Source organism: Lagopus muta, chromosome 5, assembly GCF_023343835.1.
Source record: "Lagopus muta isolate bLagMut1 chromosome 5, bLagMut1 primary, whole genome shotgun sequence".
Classification (NCBI taxonomy): Eukaryota; Metazoa; Chordata; class Aves; order Galliformes; family Phasianidae; genus Lagopus; species Lagopus muta.
In genome coordinates, this window is record NC_064437.1 from 41,665,984 (window position 1) to 41,686,189 (window position 20,206).

General features: G+C 51.8%; 1 protein-coding gene across 2 annotated transcripts in view; it reads right to left on the reverse strand.

Moving 5' to 3' along the window:
* The window catches only part of UNC5B (unc-5 netrin receptor B), a 30,919-nt gene extending 26,297 nt beyond the window's left edge, over positions 1-4,622 (reverse strand). For both annotated transcript variants that reach the window (XM_048946503.1, XM_048946502.1), the window contains exon 1: positions 4,469-4,622. In XM_048946503.1, coding sequence (XP_048802460.1) covers positions 4,469-4,550 — 82 coding nt within the window. In that variant the 5' untranslated portion in view covers positions 4,551-4,622. The remainder of the gene's footprint in view (positions 1-4,468) is intronic.
* Positions 4,623-20,206: the final 15,584 nt, after the last annotated feature.

Consider the following 20,206-nt stretch of genomic DNA (forward strand, 5'->3'; position numbering starts at 1 on the left):
GTAGTGATCCCTTTTCCTCCCACTGATATGGGGAGGGGACAGCTGGACCCTTCCTTCCTCCATCCCCAGCAATGTGCAGAGCCACGAAAGCAGTGCAACCTGGAGGATCTCCCTCCCAGCTCCAGCACTGCTGGTTCCCAGGAGCCCTGGTCTCGCAGCCCATCTGGGGGTTCTCTGGGTCCCTCCCCATGTCCTCTTGCACCAAACTGGGCTGTAGGACCTGATCTGTGAGATGCTGACTCCTTTTGTTCCATGCTCTTTTAGGCACGCAATCTGACCCTGGCAGAGACATATGTTTTGCATTCTCTCCTGTAGGCTCTCCCTAGCCTGAGCCCTTCCCCAAAAATCCATCTCACTCCCAAGCCCTGTGCCAGCAGGGACAAGCAGAGCAGCCAGTCCCGTGGGTATCATCCATAAGATGCTCCAAGGGTGGGCGTCAGGGGCAAGTGGCCCGCTTGCAAAAATAATACATCTTCTGTCTATTTTGTGGGGTCACCGGCATTTCCCAATGCCCGACCACCAGCCCCCGGATCTGTGTGGCCACGCGTGGGATTCCCCAGCAGGCAGGACCGGCCCCAGCACGCCCCGCTCTCGCTGCTTTTGCTGCAGACTCCGAGAAACCTGCCCGATTCCCCCCGCTTTGCATAACCAGTTTATCCCAGCGTTTGTTTGAAAAACCCCTGTTAGTCACCGCTCTGAGAGAAGCAGCCCAGCCCTGCTTCCAGCTTTGGAGCTCGCTTTTCCAGCTTTGGGCTGAGCCAGCCGTGGTTTTTTTATGCTGTTGTATAAATGCTAGGGCCTGAAATCTGTGCCTCTGTACCTTGCTGTATATACATCCACTGTGACCGCTGCCCTAAGCTGTTTCTGAAGTGACTCTGTGCACGTTGCAACACGGCCATCCGGTCCCCAGAGAGGGATGGAGGACACAGCTGAGACACCCTAAGCCTGGTGCTGGGTCCTGAGGCCATCTCACAGCACTGAGCACAGCCCTCAGTGCTCAGAAATCCTTCGTGCATGCAGCAAAACAAACAGCTTTCCAGCTTGCTTTGTTCAAAAAGAAGAAAGTTCCCCAGCAATACTCCAGCACAGGAGCAACGTGGCAGCATCCAAGAGCAGGTCTCCACAGGGGATTGCTACTCCTTCACTATGTTTGAACGCATTTTTCTCCCAAGTTACACATGGGGAAAGGAGAAGCCCTGTGCCCTTTGAACACAGCACCCTCGGGCTGCTTGGCCCCAGAGAAGGGCTGTGCTGTTACAGATGGGATGGAGGCTGTGGGCTGGATATGCTCACGTCAGCAAACCTGGAAAAGCATCGCGGCTGGAGGCCACACAACACCCAAGCGCAGCCCAGGCGTGGCCCTTCCCCTCTTTAAACCTGTCCCGAGGAGCTGCCGGCTCCTGCCTGCTGCCCCAGGAAAGCTCCCACGCCACGCAGTCCTTTCATCACCGCCCACAGCACCTACTGGGAGCATGCACACCCCAGCCCAGGACACCCACCTGGGTGCTCCCAACACTGGTGTGTTTGCTCTCTTCATCCATAAAGGCCAAGGCCAATAACTACCCAAAGCCCATTGGAAACCCTCAAGGACTTTGCCTCTCCTCCCGCGGTGGTCGCTGCCCCACAAAGGCAGCCCAGCGCAGGTTTAGTGCATGTTCAATGTCACTAAATGGGATTTTCCACGCTTTCTCAAAGGGAAACAATCCCTCAGCTTTGGACTTGGGAAGAAGGGGAATGGGGTGAGGAAAGGTGACCATACCAGCAGAACCCTGCTAGCACAGGAGATGCCATGAACTGACTTCGTGTCCGGATGGAGGAGAGTTTGATAGGGATCAGGAGGATGCTTGCAGGCAGGAGGGCAGCCAAGCCCCCTTCCCTCCCCCTCTCAGCCTGAAAACTGGGGCAGTCCCCATTCCTTACACCACAGCAGAAGCCACAGCACCTCCCAGAGCTGCTGCCCCAGTGCTCTGCTTTCGCCAGGAGGATGGGGGAAAGCTTCTGGGTCCCTTCACTACCTCGCTGCACTTCTGCTTCTTGCATAACTCGGTATATTACTCTTTAATAAGTGTCTCAACTCTCTGTCCTCCATCTCCAGGGCAGGAAAATAACTAAATAAATAACATCACAGTTTTCCCTTAAAACAGGCAAAGCGCAACAAAAGCTAACTGGCTCAAAACATTCACTTGCCAAATGCCGGGGGGATTATCCCAGCCCCATCCGTCGGAGGCAAGCCTTGCTCGCGCTCCTCCTCCTCAGCAACCCTTTATCCGCACAAATCCCAAGGAAGCGTTTGGGGCAGCCCCAAATCCCGCACCTCCGGGCTCGGGGAAGGGCTCTGCTTTCTGGGAAGGGGGTTTCCAGCACCCGAAGAGCTCGAGCTGATGGAAGAGGGGGAGGCGGGGAGCTGCCCTTCCCAAAGGCGCCCCCAGATTAAAAGAAGCATAAACCAACAGCCGGGGGGCCTTACTCCCCCGCGGCCCCAGCTCAGCCCCGGGGTTGGGATGAGCGCAGCCGAGGAGCGGCTCCGGGGCCGCCAGCCCGACGCATTCCTGCGCCGTGAGTCAGGGCCCGGCACAGCGCGGGGCTGCTGCTCGGCTCTCTCCCACCCGGCACGGCAAGGCACGGCAGCACCTCGGCGGTGCGATGCCGGTGCACAGCAGCTATACAGCCGCGTTCCAAACGGCCCCGTTTGAGCCGTGCTAAGCGCCCTTCAGGAGAGATTTCGACGTGGGAGGGAGCTGCCTTCAGCTTCTCTCGCCGGGTGCGACACCGGAGCAACTTTTTGGGGGCTCTCCCTGCATGCTGTGCATTTCACAGCACTGATGCATCCCTGCTGCAGCTCACACTTTGTTTTTCCAGCTTGATGTGAGGAGCCGCGTCACCCTGATGCCACTGGCTCCCCACTCCCATGGTGCTGTATGGGTAAAAGCTCTGGTTTGGGGGGAGAATCCCACACGGCACCTCAGGATGCACCCTGCCTAGTGCCTGTAGTGCAGGGGCTGTCAGCTGGCTCACAAGCAAAGTGCCTTGCACAAGGCAAATGACAGCAAACCACAGGGAGGCAAAGCAGAGACCAGGGCCGATGGGATCCAAAGGACCCCACGAGCAATTCGAGTGTCCCCATGGAGGCGGCAGGCACTGAGCAAGGAATTTGGCTCTCAAACTGCAAACCCAAAGGGATGGGGTGAAGGGAAGGAGCCTCTGTAATGGAAAAGCCAAGGGAATATAATGGAAAAGCCAAGGGACAAGGAGACAACACTGCAAAACCTCCTTCTGCACTCCAGGCCCGGACCTGAGCAGAGGTCCTCGGGCAGCCCCCCATCACCTGCCCACGGTGCCAATGCAGGAATCGCAGCTCTTAGAGACAGCAGGGACGATACACACACCACCAGCTGCATCCCCCCAGTACGTTCTCCAGGTATCAGCACAGAAAAGCCATACCCAGAGGACCACCAGCACCCATCCCAGCATCACCATCTGCAATATCCATCCCATCCAAAACCCGACAATGCACTTGTATCCCCACAGCATGCCCCCAAGACTGCTCACCCGGGCAGGCTCAACCTGTTCTTCCCTCCCAGCCTCCTTTCTTCCAAGCCCTGCACATGGGACAGACCCAGGCTTGCAGCATGCTCTCAGCCCCTCTCCTCCCAAGATTGAATAGAGACTGCAACCTCATAGATCCTATACAGTGACAGCCTCCTGGAGCCACCAACCTTAGAAGATGTTGGTGAGTTATAGGGAGGGGGGAATGTATATATAGAAATATATATATGTATATACACACACACACTCGTGTATATAAATATAGTGAAGGCTGAGCTGGATCAGAGGAGTGCTAACGAGAGAGGGCAGCAGGAGCAATGCCTGTTTGTTGTCTGCGCAGGGACTGCCGACGGAAGGGCAGCATTTATTTCAAGTGCATCTCAATCACAAGATTGGGTTGTGCACAGGAAACTTTGAAAAGCCATAGCGGAAAAAATAGAAAACAATAATAATAAAAAAAAAAAAGAAAAAGATCGCTGAGCTCCCCGACCATCAACAGCCGGGTTGGAAAGAAGGCAACATCAAACCCTGCCCGAAGGACTGCCTGTCTGACCCGGGGGGACGCGACAGCCAGCCGTGTCATGGACAGGGACGGGACCGGTTTGGTTTTTGTGGATGGCGAGGAAAAACAGGATGAAATGGAATAAGACGACGGAATAACAGAACAGAATAAAACAGAATCGCCTGGTAGGAGCGCAGGAACCCGCGGCCACCCCGCTCCCTTCTCGGGGTGCAGCTATGTGGGTCCGATGCCCCCCACCCCAAAGCGCTCCAACAGGAAACACGAATCGAAACCCGCGGCCACGAAGCCGCAGCGCTGAGCCAGCCAAACGGCAGCGAACTTTTGCCAGCACAGCCAAAGGTCCGTCCCTCCCCAAAAAACAACTTCTCCCCGCTGACCCCGAGCCCTCCAGCCCCGTACCTGCGGCGGCCAGCGCCCAGCGACGGTGCAGCGGCAGCAGGAGGAGGAGGAAGAGCAGGAGGAGGCGGCGGGCCGGCGGCATGGCGGAGCGCGGAGCCCAGCGGAGCACAGCGCTGCTGCCCGCCCGCCTCGCCACACTGCCGGGCTGCCCGCGGCGGCGGGGCGGGGCGGGGGGCGGAGCCACGCGGTAGGGGGCGTGGCCACGGACGGAGAGTTGCGATGAGCTGCGACCGGCCTCAGCCCCGCGCCGCCTCCGCTCAGCCCTTTCGGAACCAACCCCCGATCCCCGTTCCAGTCTGCAGAGGGGGTTTGCGGGCAGCAGGGGGAGCCCCGCAGCGTGCTGGGGATGGCACAGCATGGGCACCCCGAGAGGTGGATTTAGGGCAGGCGGCTGCTCTGTTCCTGAGGTAGGGTGGTGGTTGCAGGGATGGAGAGGGGGGTCCTGCTGCTGGGACAGCGCAAGCAGCTCATTAGCCCGGCTGCCTTCAGCTTGTGTGTATGGGGAAGAGCAATGTGCTGGAAGAGGAGCAAAACAGATCAGAGTGCCCACTGCTGTCACCACAACATCAGACACTGCTGTTCCTGTGTGGAGGGGCCCCTCAGGAGCAGAGTGAGCATTTTGTGTGGGGTGTGTTTTAGAACCCAGTGAGAGCGTGGGGGTTAAACTTGGTGGTGTTTAAGACACTGCCTGGTATTCAAAATATGGATTAAAGCAATGCAAATGAATGGTTAGTTGGCCGCTATTTCGCAACCGTAGCAAAATATGACATGACAAACTATCATTAAGGCAAAGGGCTGTTTTTCCTCCTGGGTGTTTGCCCGTCGCCCCTACTTTTCCCCCAGTGACCTGGTGCCTGCAGTTAGCTCAAGTCCCAGCACTCCCAGCCTTGGTGTGGCCAAGACAGGGGTGTTAAAGCATTGAACAACATTGAAACCAGGTGGGCAGCAAGCAGAAGAAAGGCCCAGAGCACAGCTGGTGAGACAGAGCTCCCTTTGGCTGCAATCCAGACTTAGGCATCGCTTCCCACCCAGATTTCAGCAGCAGTTTGGACCATAGGTGGGCTGGGGTGGCCAAAAATAGGGGTGATGGGGGTTTCTTGGCCCCCAAGGTAACCCCAATAACTGCAGGCTGCAGCCCCCTCCTGAAGCCTGTTTGCAGGTAGGAGACGCAGAGGGAGGCTGGCTCTGTGCAGAGGTGCTGGGAGGAGGAGGAGGCGTTTGTGGTTGAGCGGCTCCCGAGCCCTTTCTGCTTTGCAGAGCTTTATGAGTGCCGCTGGCGTGTGATTCGATTAAGGACGGTGCATCGCCTTCCCCTGACTCCAGAGCCTCCGTGGCGATGGATGGAAATCCTGCCCAGCATCCGCAGGGCATCGCCAATGGTCCCATGGGGTCACAGCCCGGTGTCACCCTCTTGCCCGCCCTCCTCCAAAGCCACCCCAGTGACAAACGGGCAGAAGGGGAGGTCTGAACTGGGCAAGGGGTGAGGTGGGAGAGGCTCTGTGCCCCATGAAGCAGGGGCAGGGCCAGTGATAATTCCCCATTTCTCCCAGTGCAGAAGCAAGAAGTGCCCAAATCTAGTTATGGGGCAGCAGATTTAGGGACGAACAAAAGGCAGTGCTTTTTTCACACCACCCACGATTTGATTATGGACGTTCATTGCCAGGGGATGCTATGGAGACCTCCAACCTAAACGGGACCCAGATAATGTTTAGGAAACCAGAAGAGCGTGGGGTTTTCAATACTGTGTAGCGATCATACCAGGGAGTACCTACACCGGGGCATGTGTCAGGCTTGGCCGCAATGCCATCCCCAGCCAGGGATGCCCATCTGCGATCTGCATGCTTCCCAGATAAATAGGTGCCATGCCCCATCACCGATACAGAGCAGCAGCATGGCTTGGGTTGGAAACACTTCCAGCTGGGGAAATTCCCCTATCAGCTGGGACTGCTCTCTGGGTGGCACTCGGTGACATTCTGATCTGCTGCTCCCACAGCTGCAGGCAGAGATCCCGCTCAGGAGCAGTGCAGGCAGCATCGTCCCTATCTGCACGGTCTCCATCCAGCTTGTCAGCTCAATAATTTATTATCCAGAAGGTGCAATCACTATCCATAATTCACGAGCAATAATGTTCTACACGTTCAAACCAACAACTTGGCTCCCTGGACCGTGCACCGTCTTCATGTCCAAGCTGTCATTTCATCCTTCCCAACAGGCAGCAGCCAGCCCTGGGTTGGTGCATCATGATGGGCACCCTGAGAACAGCAGGTCTAGGGGTTAAGTCTGCCTGTCCTAAGGGATCCACTGCCATTTAATTTCGGGTTGGGAAAGGATGTGGGGACAACAGAAAGGGCTTTTGCAATAGGTCAGAGCCTGGCAGGTAACACAGGAGCATCAGCAGCTCCCGGGAGGCTGTTCAGACCTGCAAGAGGTGGAGGAGGCTGAAATGTGAGGCACCTGGTTTTTGGAGCAGGGAAAAAAAAATGCCTCTTTCTCTGCAAAGTGAGCGAGGCAGAGGTAAAACACAGCGCAGCAGAGCATGCCGGAGCTCCCAACTCCCGGGGGAGATGTTTATTAACTCGTCAAAACATAACGTCTGTTGTTGCCAGCGAGAAACTAGAACAGCAAAAAAAAAAAAAAAAAAAAAGAGAGAAAATAGAAAAAGGGAAAGAAAAAAAAAAAAAACAGAAAGAAAAGCCAAGGAACACATAGAAAATCGTCATTTGCTTTCCTTGTACTTTGCTGAAGGCTGAAGATGCTCCATGTTAGGGGGGGCCTGAGCGCAGGCTGGTGGCTCCCAGGTGAGGACCCCCGGGGGACGGGGCTGCCCCTTTAATGGGATGCAGAGCGAGGTGCTACTGCAGATCTTGTAGCTGGCTGTGGGGCTGCAGGATGCTGAGGGGGAGATGCTCTTCCTGTGGGGAGGCTGAGAAATGAAAATCTGCGGGATGGGGATGGTTTTGGTGGGCTGAGGCTGTGGTCCTCTTTGCATCTGCCTCAGGATTTCAGCCCCCGGTACTGTCAATATGTTCTTTAAGGAGCAATTTACACTTAAAACTGACCCCCCTCCTGTGAAAGTGCCACTGTGTGAAACAGCAGATGGTGTTTGAGCACTGCAAAAGGAAAAATGTAGCTCAGAAAAAGATAGCAAAGAGACTCCTTGTCGCGACGTGAGTGCCCCAGGGTCCTGGTTTGCAGCTTCCCTCATGGAGGAGGTGAGAAAATAGAAAAAGAAAAAACAGCCACCCAAAAGCTGTGGAGTGGTATGGGAGGCAAGGGAAGCACAGAGGGACCTGTTCTCCAGGAGGAGCAGAGGTGGCAGGAGGTCTTGCTCAGGAAGGGCGCTCCCCTCCTCTACAGTGCCGTGGGTTTGTTCATGGCAAATCAAAGCTGCTCCTCAATACAAACAGAAAAAACCCTCTCTCACCTCACAAAGCTTTCCTCTCTTTCTCCACCCTGGAAATAAAACAAACAGAGCCCACTGAACTGCGTCCTCCCAACGCTGCTGCTTCCATGCAGGAAAAAATAAAAAAGGAAAACAACTTTTCCTTGGAGGTTTTATTAAAAATAAAATACCTCAAGCGCTGCTAATTTCCAAAATAAACAAGCAAATCTTCCGAGCAGCAAACGCAGAGAGCCCAAGGCGTCTGTAAATGTCACTGAGGAGCATTGGTCCCCATGCATAGCTGCTGCTGGGCAGATGCCTTGCATTAGATGCATCCTAAGGAAAAAACCCAAATCCAGGTCCCTTTGCCCTTGCTTTGAAGCCAGCTGGATAAGATCAGGCTTGGCTGCTGGAATGGCTTCCCCCCTAGCAACGATGCAGTGGCAGCTCCTATCTCTGCTATGGCACTGTTGTTGCCCCTCTGGATAGCTGCGAGCCAGAGGGATGCTTCCACCCTGCAGGTGCTGCTGGCTTCCCCACGTCCCCAGACCCCACCCTGACCATGTTTCATTCCTGCAACCAGGAGGGCTCAGCAGGTATAAGCCTCAAGGGTTTTCCCTGCAGCTCCGTCAATGGGGATGTGGAACTTCTTGCAAGCAGTGCACAGGGACAGCATCTGAACCCCCTCGTCGCCGCAAACAAACTTATGAACACCCCTCTCAAGGTTATTCAGCACTGCTTAAAGATTGAAGAAGAGTGCAGCACGAGGTATACAGCTCCTCCTGAAATATTCATCCCCCAGCATCAATGTTTCATCAATTTTCTATTGGATATCACCCTTGACACCAGCTTCAATCATTTTGGTGCGGATGGTGAAAAGCAGATATGTTTACAGAGCACCCCCCACACACACCCCACCTCTGGTTTCCTTTTTTCCACGTAATTCAGCATCAATGGGCCTGGCTGGGTCCTGTCCTCCCCTTTGCTCTGAGGGTATCCCTGCAGGGCTGGCTGCCCCCTGCTTGGCTGGGGCTGCCCTAGGTAAGAGGAGCCCTACAAAAGTTGCCTCTCTATGATTCCATTTGGGATTTCGTGCCCTCATGATGAGCTCCCAGCTCCAAGCAGCATTTTGCCCTCACCTGTGGTGGAGCATCCCAAGGGCCCCCACTCCCTTGGCACACCTTTGGACGGCAGCATGTCAGCTATTAGTAGAGCTAACGAAGTTAAGGTAGACCTTTCCTCTTGCTGGCTCTGAGCAGAGCAGCCAGCCCATTTTACGCGCGATCTGACTCGATGTGCAATAACAGAAAGGGGAGAAACCCCCCAGCGCTGGCTCGTTTTCGCCTTTAATTGCAGTCTACAGATGCCAGTCTTGTTTTCACTCGCTCTGAAATTCCTTTTGTCAGCCCAGGGCTCCCCCTGGTTCAGGACAAAAATTGACTTCATGTCATGAATGAAGTAATTATTTCCCTCCACAAATGAAAATGGCAATTATTTTGAAAGAAGTGAGGGATGCGTGTGGTTTGCAATGCCAAGCAAGGACGGGACCTGAGCACACAGCAGGTACTTCTGCAGTGGCAGGACCGCTTTGCCATCCACAGGCCTGCACTTTGCCTTGCCCTGCCTGTTGTTTTCCTGGCCCTTTGCTTCACTCATTCACATTTCCCACGGAACGAACAGCTTTCTAATTTGCAAAGATGCCTTCGCCTGCTCTCATGCACCTTCCAGCTTCTGAGGGTGTTAGCAGCCTGTGCAAAGCCAAGCTAATTGCGGAGCACAAGAAGATTTTGGACCCCTGCAGAACCATGGCAGCATATACTAGGGAAGGGATTTCAGACCAAAGTGCTTTACTGAGCAGAAGGGCACAAGCATTGCTCCCGAGCCAGATGCAAAGCCACCTAAAAGCTGAGGGTCACCTTGCAGCAGCTGGACCTTGTCTCGAGGGCTGTGGCAGTGGAGGCATGAAAATATGTTGCAGCCCCTTAGCAGACTTCAGTATGCATTTCTGTTGTTATCTGAGAGGAGAGAGAACCAGGCAGCTTTTCCTGGGAGTCTCCTGGAATGGAGGATGTGGGAGGGCACAAGGAATTGCCAGCACACACTTCCCAAATTCTTATTAGCACTTTTCCCATCAAGTTATAAGTCCATAGGAAGGCAAAGATGGCTCAAAAGTCTCCCAAACTGATGAGCCCTGTGAGGAGGCACTGTGCCTGGACACCTTTTGAACCAGCGTGGGTGCCCACATGAGCTATGGGAGGCCTGTGGCAGCAAAGGGACTGCTTCCAGTAGAGCTGCGATGCTCTCAGAGCAACCCATACATTTACCTGGTCCCCGTAACTTCCTCCAGCACCACAAGAGTTAAGATGAGTCTATTACGGTTTGCTTGTCACTTTGTCACTGATCTAATGACCATCGATAATAGTTGAATAAGAATTGATGGAGAGATGGATTTAATTAACCCCAGTGTCAGCAGCTAGCATTGCTGTCTGTTTGTGTTAATGGAGCAGCCCAGGAAAAATCCCTCCTGAGCTTTTCGTGCTCAGCCCATGGCGGGTGGAAGAGTCCTATCCATCAGCTGCGCCCTCCAGGTGCTCTCAGTGAGGAAATTGCTTCCTCCTACCCCTAAAAGAATTAAACCATGCCCTTGGCTTCTCCCACTATGCCATTGCTGCCATCCTAGGGCTGGGTGGGAGGCACCTTGGGGGATGTCTGTCTGGCACCCACCAGGTTTGCTTCACACTTCCCCTTCCTTTCATTTTCAGCTGTGATTACTTTTCTTGTTCCAGCACATGGCTTCTGGGCAGGTCTGGATCCATCCATCGCTCTGGGGATGCTCAGGGTCCTCCCATATGGTCCCACTGCAGGACCAAGGCATCACGGCCCAAAGGAACAGACTCCCCTGTGTGGCACACATCCAGGCTGCAAACCTTCCAGTGAATGCAGCTTTGTCTCACAGCTGGCATTTCCAGGTGAGATGGGATGTAGGTCCCACGGCATGAGGTCAGCGAGAATACCAGTTGCTGGCAGCCCATTTCCTGCTGAGAAGTGATGAAGTCAGCTCCTGGCTCCTGCACCGCCTGTAGCGCTCTCTGGGATGCAAGTGGCAGTGACAGACAGCAACATCTCAACAGGGTTCCCACAAAAAACAGACAGTTCCTGTGTGTGTAACTGGTGCTGGAGGCAGGAAGGATGGGGATAGGGATGGCATCGAAGCATCTATCCTGCTTTGGAACAGCCTGAGCCCTTCAAAAGGTGTTGGTTTGCAGAGGTTTCCTGTTTTGCTCATCCCCATCCCAGACAGAAAGTGCTTTTGCCAAGTACATCTTCAGATCCCTGCCAGTAACCTCCAGCCATGGAATAAGTGAGAGTAGGAAAAAAAAAACACCAAAACCCCAACAGAATTTAATTTTGAAGACCCAGCTAGTCTTATAGCTTTTCAAGCTCGGGAGCAGGTGAGCCAATAATAAAATAAACTGCCCAGAGAGGAAATGAATATTGGGTTTTGTTCCAAACGGATGAGTTCAGCCAGAGTCTGAAAAAGGGGAGGAAAAAAAAAAAATAGAGTAGGAATTGTTCTGTGACAAACGTATTTTGACAGTCCGGCTGAAGGGGCTGACAGAGTTATGAGCGAGGGGGAGGAATTACTGATCGCTGAGTGTCATCCCACTTGTTTTTCTTGATTCAGCCTGGCCTCGCTAACAATGTGTGTCACTGCCCAGCGCTGCAAACATCCTCTGCTGAGCGACTCCGGTGTGCTCAGAAGCAAAGAGAGCTTCCTCCTGCCATATACCTGCCAACAGTGGCTGGGGATGGGCCTGGGAAGGGCACAGGGCAGAGGGCTGGGGTCTCGCAGCAGGTGTTCCGGTGCATTGGTTTGCAGCCAGCAAACTGCCAAAGTCACCTCAAGCTGGGGATGATGCTTGGAAATGGGGTTCCTGTGAAGACAGTGCAGTGTTGGTGAGTCTCTGGTGTCTGATGCCAGTGTGTTCCTGATGCCATGCTGTGCCTCTGCCGGGACATAGATTTGGTCCCTCTGCTCACCAGAGTCTGCACGGGGCTTGTGGGACCTGTCCCCTCCCAGGCTGCCCAAAATTGGGCCACAGGTTTGGCCAGGATGGAATGGGTGCTGGCAGCCAGACAGGAACTCACATGCAGACAGCATGACCGCACAGGCTTCGTTTCCTTAGGAAATCTGGCTGGAAGTTCCGTCTGGCTGAGAGACCCAGGGGATTTTACAGGTCCCTTCCAGTCTGAGCCATGGAGCTGGTGAGACAGCACCATCCTCCTCCTCAAGAGCACCCCACGGCTCCAGGGCAGGACAGCCCTCACCTCCCAACACTTATTCAGATTCTCCCAACATGAAAAACGTCCAGGCGTAGGGGTTCTGTGGCAGGGGTGGGCTCAGCTCAGCTCATCCGCAAGCCTCTGCTCCCTGCTAGGAGTGTTATTGATGCTGGAGCTGGCAGAACCTGAGACCTTCCTCCACCTCCCCGACATCTGCTTCCCCCAGCCTGATCCCATGGCCTTTCAGACAGACACATTTATGCCCCACTTCCCCGCAGAGTGACATCTTTCAGAACATGTTTGCTGATGGTCAGAGCAGAGGGCAGGGCTCTGAAAACCTCCCAGAGATCAGCACAGGGCCTTGGACATAAATAAAACACTCGGAGCGAAACTTGGGGGACATCTTGGTGCTTCCAAGGACAGCCTGGCTGCTTTTGTACCAGCCACTGCTCACAGTGCAGGATAGAGCTCAACCAACTGAAGGTTAGGTTGTCTGGGATGGGAAGAATGCCAGAAATTGCTAGTGATACACATATATATCACTGTGTGTTACATTTAGCATTTGTCCATGACTCTTGTAGGTCTTTACCACTCAGCTCAATGCCCATGCTCAGCCCAGCCTTGGGAGAAAGGAATTCATCCATTCAGGTTGTTTTGGATGATTCATGGGGTAAAAGTAAAAGAGCCCGGATGTTTTAGGTTGTCCTGTTTGCTCCATTCTGCTCCCAACACCCTGCTCCTTGCTATTACTTGTAGGTCGAATGCAGGGCAAAAGGCAAAATAAGGCTGCTTGCAATAGCTCTACAGCCATCCGTACCTATGATTCAAGGTGCTCACTAAAGAGCAGTGCTTTGCTTCCTGGGGATGAATGGAAGTAGTGATGCCAGTTCTAATTGCCCCTCACACCCTGCCATCCGCCTGATAGAATGCAGACCTTGTTAACATGAGAACTAATGGAAAGATGCAGGTGGGGTTCTGGCTGGTTAAGCCAGAGATGCTTCAGTGAGAATTATCCAATTAAATCTCCATCTCTGTCTTGCTTTCATTTTGTCCCCCCCATTGTTGTGGCATTATCAGCCAACCCAATAGAGTCCTAATCAAGCACCTTCAGCATTAAGCCATTGCTTCAGGCATCATGCACGGCCTTGCATCTCTGGGGTACCATGCTGGGGAGGGCAAACAAAGCTAACCCCAAACATAAATATATGCATACATGGCACATGGCACAGAGCCCTGTGCCTGCGTACGGGGGCTTGTCTTTCTGGTACTGTGCATCCCTCTTCATTCAATCCATCCTTTCTGGCCATCTGACACCTGGCCGTGGTGCACAGAGAGGAAATTCCTAGCCCTGTTCTGGAAGAGTTTGTGCCCCTAGCACACACACCTGTGCCCTTAGCTGCAGCTCCTTCCCTTCTGCTTTAAAACTACCCCAAATCTTCCTCCTTGCTCCCATTTGGTGATACACATTCACACTGGGTATTGCCATGGTGACAGTTTGTCCCTTGTCCCAGATGAAGGGGTGGGGGAAAATTAAGAAAAAACAGTTTTAATAATGTCAGAGGAAGCAGACAGGGGTATAAAATCCATTAAGCGCTGGAGTGGCCCTTGCAATGGGAAGTGCTCCTGCTCCTTCCCTCTCTGTCACTCGCTCTCTCCTCAACCCCCTGAAAGGTAACCTTTAAAGCACACTCGGTAGCATGGTACTTAAACCTCTGGCATTTACTTTCATTTCACTCTGGCTTTTATTTCTTTCGAGGAGAGGAGGGCTTTTGCGTTAGAAGAGGACAGGCTGCTTTTTCCCTTCTCAGCCAGTCCAGCCTGGCAGCATCCAAAACCTCCCCAGGCCCCCCAGAATCTTGCCCGCACCCTCTATAAAAGCATAATGCCATGGCTGTGGGGTGATGGGATGGGGAAAATTTTGTGTTTTCTGGGTTGGATAAGCATGACCTAATTGTGCCCAGACACCTGCTGGGCAAAAGAGGAGTCCCAGATATAGTAATAAAAGGAAGCCTGCAAAGTTTTTAGAAGCCATTCATTAATTTCACATGTGACCTGTTGGTAGAGACATGAATTATTATCTCTGTAACCTAGCAGCGTCTGCAATGCCAGGCTGACCTTGTGCTGTGCCTCACACAGCAGCAAAGCCAAGCATTCCTGGGGCCCATGTAGGCACCCCAAGTTCCCAAGAATGATGGGGGAAGCTTTACAGACAGATGTAAAGTAAACTTTTGCCTCTTTGAGGCTCTGAATCAGTAAAATCACTGTAAAAGAAGCCAGTGCTGTGACCAGCTTCGGGTACTGAGCTCAGGCCCAAAGACATATGGTGAGAGATCAACATGACTGGTGGTCATAAAGAAAAGAAACGAACTGCCAACTCATTGTGACAGGTGAAAACACTTAGAAACAAGAAGAACACAGAATTGTAAAGACTGGCCATCTCACAGCTGTTCCGTGGTAGATTTTTCTGCATCTGCACATACTGGAGAGCGCAGCCTGCAGGTGAGTGGCGCCTCCTTGGAATGCAGAGTTGGCTGCAAGTTGTCTTGGACTCAGACTGAACCAGATAGATTCAGAAGTGCTCAGAGCAAAGAGCATAGTCCCAGTCAATCCCCCAGCTTGGCAGATGAGGGCAAGAGGGACAAGCGGAGGTTTCTTGGTCTTGAATTAAGGAGATCAGAGCCATAACGTAGTTACAAGAGGAAGAAAAGGCAGAAATCAGCAAAGGGACACAGGATGGCTGGGTGAATGAGGTGATGGATGGGCCACCTTTGGTCATGCTGCTCATCAACCAGCAGAACAGCATTTCCGTCAGAGGCAGATAACAGGAGACATTCACTGACCCTCCGGATGAGGAGAGAGCTCCATCATAAAGAAGGAAACAAATAAAAAGTGCAAAGGTAGGAAATTGCTCAAAGATTTTGTCTGAGCATGATGGGCTTGGGCTTTGGTGGCATTGAAAAAAAAGTAACAAGAGAAAATCCTGACTCTTCAGTGTTTGCAGAGATTAAATTGGAGCCTTCTGGTCTGATCCATTGATTGTATTTCACTTCCACAAACAGCTGTGTGGCGGTACAAATTACAGGGGACGCAGTGCTCGCCGTTTCCAGCCATCCGGCAATTTGCCCATTTATCGGCAGCAGTCTGAGCAGAGCGTGTCACAGCAGCTGGGCAGAGGGCTGGCATCCACAGGAATGCAATCCCAAGGCAAAGCCAGAGAGGTGTCAACACTCACTACGTGGCCCAGTGGTACATACGGATAGGTGGTGGAAACGTGGGTGCCACTTTCACATGAGGAGACGCATAGATGCCAAGGCCAGTGGAGAGGAGATGCTGGGAGGATGGAGCATGGGAAGGGACAGCCAAATTTTCAAATACACTCATCCCCTGGTGCCTCAACAGAGATGGAGCCATTTGGAAAATTTGGATGGCTGGTTCTGCCCTTGGTGTTCAGACCTGAGAGCAATGGCATGAGGCGGAACTCACCAGAAGCACTGAAATGGGCAAGTATCTGCAAATATTGACTTCAGTACATGTACCCAGAATAGTCAGCAGGAACAAAAATCAGCAATGCAAGCTGCTATTTGGATTGGGCCTTCCTGCTGGGACTTCGGGCTCACATTCCCCATATGTGACCCTGTGCTTCTGGAAATCTCACTGCTCCTGCAGTCCCTGTCATCACCACTCATGATAATATCCTTAATAAAAATGCTGTCAGTGTCTCATTCAACCTGCTTTTAAGAGCTGTTAGTGTCCTGGCAATCTCTGGCCATGGGTAGAATACCCAGAACGACTTCCCAGCCACTCAGAGGGACAAGTGTTTCAAGGACAGATCAGGAGGCACAGAACCTCCACAAAGGCTTCCAACATGCTGGTGAAGGACCCCCCATTGCATCTTTCTGGAAAACTAAGCTCCCAGTCTTGTAATGCCTGGGAGGGTTGCAAGGCTGCGGGCTCAGGGGGCTCCAGGGGATGGGGATGGGAGGAGTTTGCTGTTTTTCTCCCATCACATTTGTCCAGAAGGACTGGGAGCAATTGGTAGATGGACAGGATGGGGGACGGGACGGGACTGACTCTGGTTAATTCCGGTTTAAACCCAATTTCATTTAATTACCTTTTAGCACAGTAGGAGTGTTTTAACAACTGATTATCTCTGCCAGGCAGTTGTGTTTATTCTTCTTGGCTACTTCTGCAGTTTTTCCAGGCAAATCTCTGCTGCTGTTGTAACATAAAGAAGGGAGTGAGGTAGTGAGAGAGCAGGATGCTCTGCTAGGAATTTGGCCCAAGATTTCCTTTTTCCTTCCTAAAGGTGAAAACTAGAAGGTGCTTGCACGGCTCTGCTGGGCAGGACCTTAACATAAAAATAACATAGGAAGACAGAATCCTTGCCATCATCAGTGGCAATGTGAGCCTTTCAGATCCAATAGAGGAATTCACCCTTGCACTAAGCCCTCCATTTTATATCGTTCTCAATGCAACTCCAGGAATGTGTAGACAAGTCACCTGCACTGTGCACTCACCCTCATGGCCATTCTATAGGAGCTGCTTTACCCATCCCTCAGTGCTCAATTGATTCCATCTGGGCTCCGAGATGCTTCTTTTAGGCAGCATGCTCTTGTCCCAAAGCCTGTATCCACTCCAACCTCTGCACCACCTCCATACAGGCACTGCAGAGGGTTAAATGCTGTCATACCTCCAAACCTGGCTCATTTGGGTTTTATTTGCTGAAATGTGTCGTGCTCCATCCTGGAGGACTCCTCCAGCCTCTCATTCATGGAGATGAATAGCAATTGCCCTCCACCATTCCTAAGCTATCCATTTTACCGCTCCAAATTTCTGGACTTGTGTACCCATAAAAACTCATTAAGCCACTTCAGTGTGACCAGCATGGTCACCTCTATGGAATTTTCCTCCCTGAAAATGGGATGCGACAGCTTAGAGTTAACAAGTCCAGGAGGAATACCCATAAAAGAGCTGGTGTCACAACGCATTGTTAAAATAGCAGGTGAGCCAGCCACTTGGAGAGTTTAATGGGCCCACGTTTTAAAAATATCTGTGCTGCATCTTGCGCAACAGATAATAAATCTGTAGCAGATATGGATTTTCCTGCCTGGCCACAGCCCTGAGCTCTGGCTCTCTCTCTTTGCCCAAGGGGGATTATTCTGTGGCTTTGCTGCTGCATTTTGGGGAGGGAGGGATAGAGGAGGGAAGCTTACCCCTGGGCTGCAGGGTACTCACCCTTCTTGGATGCGCAAACGTGTCCTGAGACTTTCTGCATCTTCTGCTCTGCTGGCAGATGCTCCTTCTGCCTAAATACATCATCTTCTCCAACATCAAACTTTGAGGAGGTGGGACCAGCACCTCATTCCCAGTGCCACGCAGAGCTGTTTTCAGGTGGTGATAGTGAGATGCTGTTGTTGGGAGTGGCAAATTGGAGCTGATAGCAGGGAGCTGCGGGTTAGTTTATTTTTTTTTAACACAGACTATTTGCAAGAACTTAACGCACAGCATGGAATCTTCAAACTGACAAGTGAAATGTAGTTAGCCGAGCTTCTATTATTCCCAATTTATTACTCCACTGGAGAGTTGTGCAGGCTCAGGGGCTGGAGGAAGGAAAGCGCTCGCGGGAACGCACTGGCGGCGGCCAGCAACCCGAACCCAGAGCTCCCGCTGAATTATGACTCACAATTTATAAACCATTATGTGCAATGGATTTCAACTATATTTATTGCAATACAACTGCTAGCAGTTCAAAAATCAATTTGGGAAATGTGGAGGGAAAGGACGAAATTATTAATATGTTTTATATAAATGCCGTAGTTTATCCTTTCCTGGTAAATAATGGTGAGCCCTCCGCTCACTGCAGGCTGGGTGTCTGCACAAGAGCTTGCCACACATGGGTGCACACAAGATGATGCATGACTGACAAGAGGCATGCCACCCTCGTGTCAAAACAATAAACTGGAGAGTATCTCACCCACTGGTTAAAACAAGGCGAAGCAGAACATTTGTAAGGGATTTGGCAATGATAAGCCAATGGAGGGTGAGACCCAAAGGATGGCTCCTGGAGCAAGGGGAAAGTAAGCCCTCAGTGTGATATGCGTGATGGTACGGAGCACCCTGGCTGTGGGGAAAGGGGACATCTGCTGCAAAAGGTTGGATGACATCGGCTTTTCCATTCCGGGGATCTGCAGCCATATGGTGCACTCCCAACGAGAGGGTTTCTCCAAATTAAGAAAGCAAATGGAAAGTTGAAGATTGGATGAGAAGCAAAGGGGGGTCTGCCTGCCTTTAAGGATGACCTTTCCATGGTTTCTTTGCAGCATCAGGAAGAAAACTTACTTCTATTTTAAAAGAAAAACTTACTTCTATTTTAAAAGAAAAACTGAGTTTCTTGTACGTTCCCATGATTCCCGATGCTGGCACTTTAAATTAATCATCGTGAAGAGCCACCACCAAAATAGCAGTACTGGGAACAAACGTCCTCTGGGCAAATGTTGCAAATGCTGCCCAATGTATTCGCGTTAAAGCATTGTTCCTCTCCTTCATCGCATCTCACGCAAACCATTGGAACACACTGAGCCCCAACGGGGCAGAAAAAGCAGCAGGTTCACTGGTGATGGTTTAGGGGTGGATCCAGAGCAGCAGGACTGGTCCCAACCCATGTGCTCAGCCAGCCCAATTTGTTGCTGGTGGCAGGTGGCTGTTGTGTTTTTTAAAGAGGAACCAAGTAAAGAGATGCTATATTTAACTCAGTGCTATGGGTATCGTACCTTGGAAATGAGAACGTGATTAGTGAACTATTAAATGTCGCCTTTCCGTAATTCTGCCTGTGTTTATCTCTGCTGCCTGCAGTTTTTCTCCTCTCTGTTCCCCTCCTGAAAGCACAACAGTGGCTTTCACGTTTTTATTACCCGGTGCATCTGTTGCCACTTCTGTTCAGATCTCCCAAACAAACGTATTTCCTACAAGTACTAAAATACAACAAAAGGGATCCATAATGCTCCCAGTCTAATATTAGACTGACCTGATATCCACAGACCCCACAGCCTCCTCCAGCACAAGATCCTGTGTGGAGCCTGGGATTGCATCAGTTCCAGCAGAGGAGAGGATGCACGGGGATGCTGGGCATGAGGGTCACCAGATCTGCTCCCTCGCCTCAGGGCAGGAGCAAAGGCAGCAGGAAGCACTATTTCTTGTACCTTTTTGCCTTTTCTAAACACAACCGACCTTTTCTTGGCATTTCCTCTAAGATAAATATCTTGATCCTACTCCATTAACATAGAAGGAAAAATTCACCTTGGCTTCTTCCACCACAGCCTAAAAGCACGTAGAACATCAGCAGGGGATGACACTTTCAGATTTCTTCCTCTTTTTTTCCCCATCCATATTACTGGACTCCAAGCACATTGCTCTACGAGATCATTGCTCCCCATCTATCCCCACCATGAAGAGAGATGCTGCTGGTGGGCATCCCTCACCACACAAGTTCAGCAGATAGAGGGCTCCAGTTTCCAGGGTTATTAACCTAGCATCTTTCATCAACTCCAAAATGAAGCTAAGGAAAAAAAAAAAAAAAAAAAAAAAAACGAAAAAGAAGAGAGCAGAGGCTTCTTTTCCCTTTCAGAATGTGTAAGCGTGCACGTTTAGTGCTCATGAAAATGTCAGCTTTAAAGCAGAGGGAACTGGTACATCATCTGTCAGAACTGCAGCTGGGCTTAGCAGCTTGGTGTGACATTACAGCAGCACAGCACAAAGGAAACAAACCTCCAGAAGCACACAGCCCAGCACGAGAAGGAGAAGACGAAGGCCCGCCTGCCACGGTGCGGGTCATTAGGAATGAAGCTGACGCATCACACGGCAAAGCAAAGCGCTTGCTAAGTTTGCAGAGTGGGCTGTATTGCCTCAAGGGCTCTTTCCGTCACTGTCTCTCACTACAAATATCCCATGGACTGGTGCACGCGTATCACCATCTCTCATCTATGCCTGCCTTTAGCTTTCCTGTGACCACCCAAAATCAGCATCTACCACTGATCCCACAAGGGCTCTTCTCTGCCCATCTCCTGGGAGAAAGA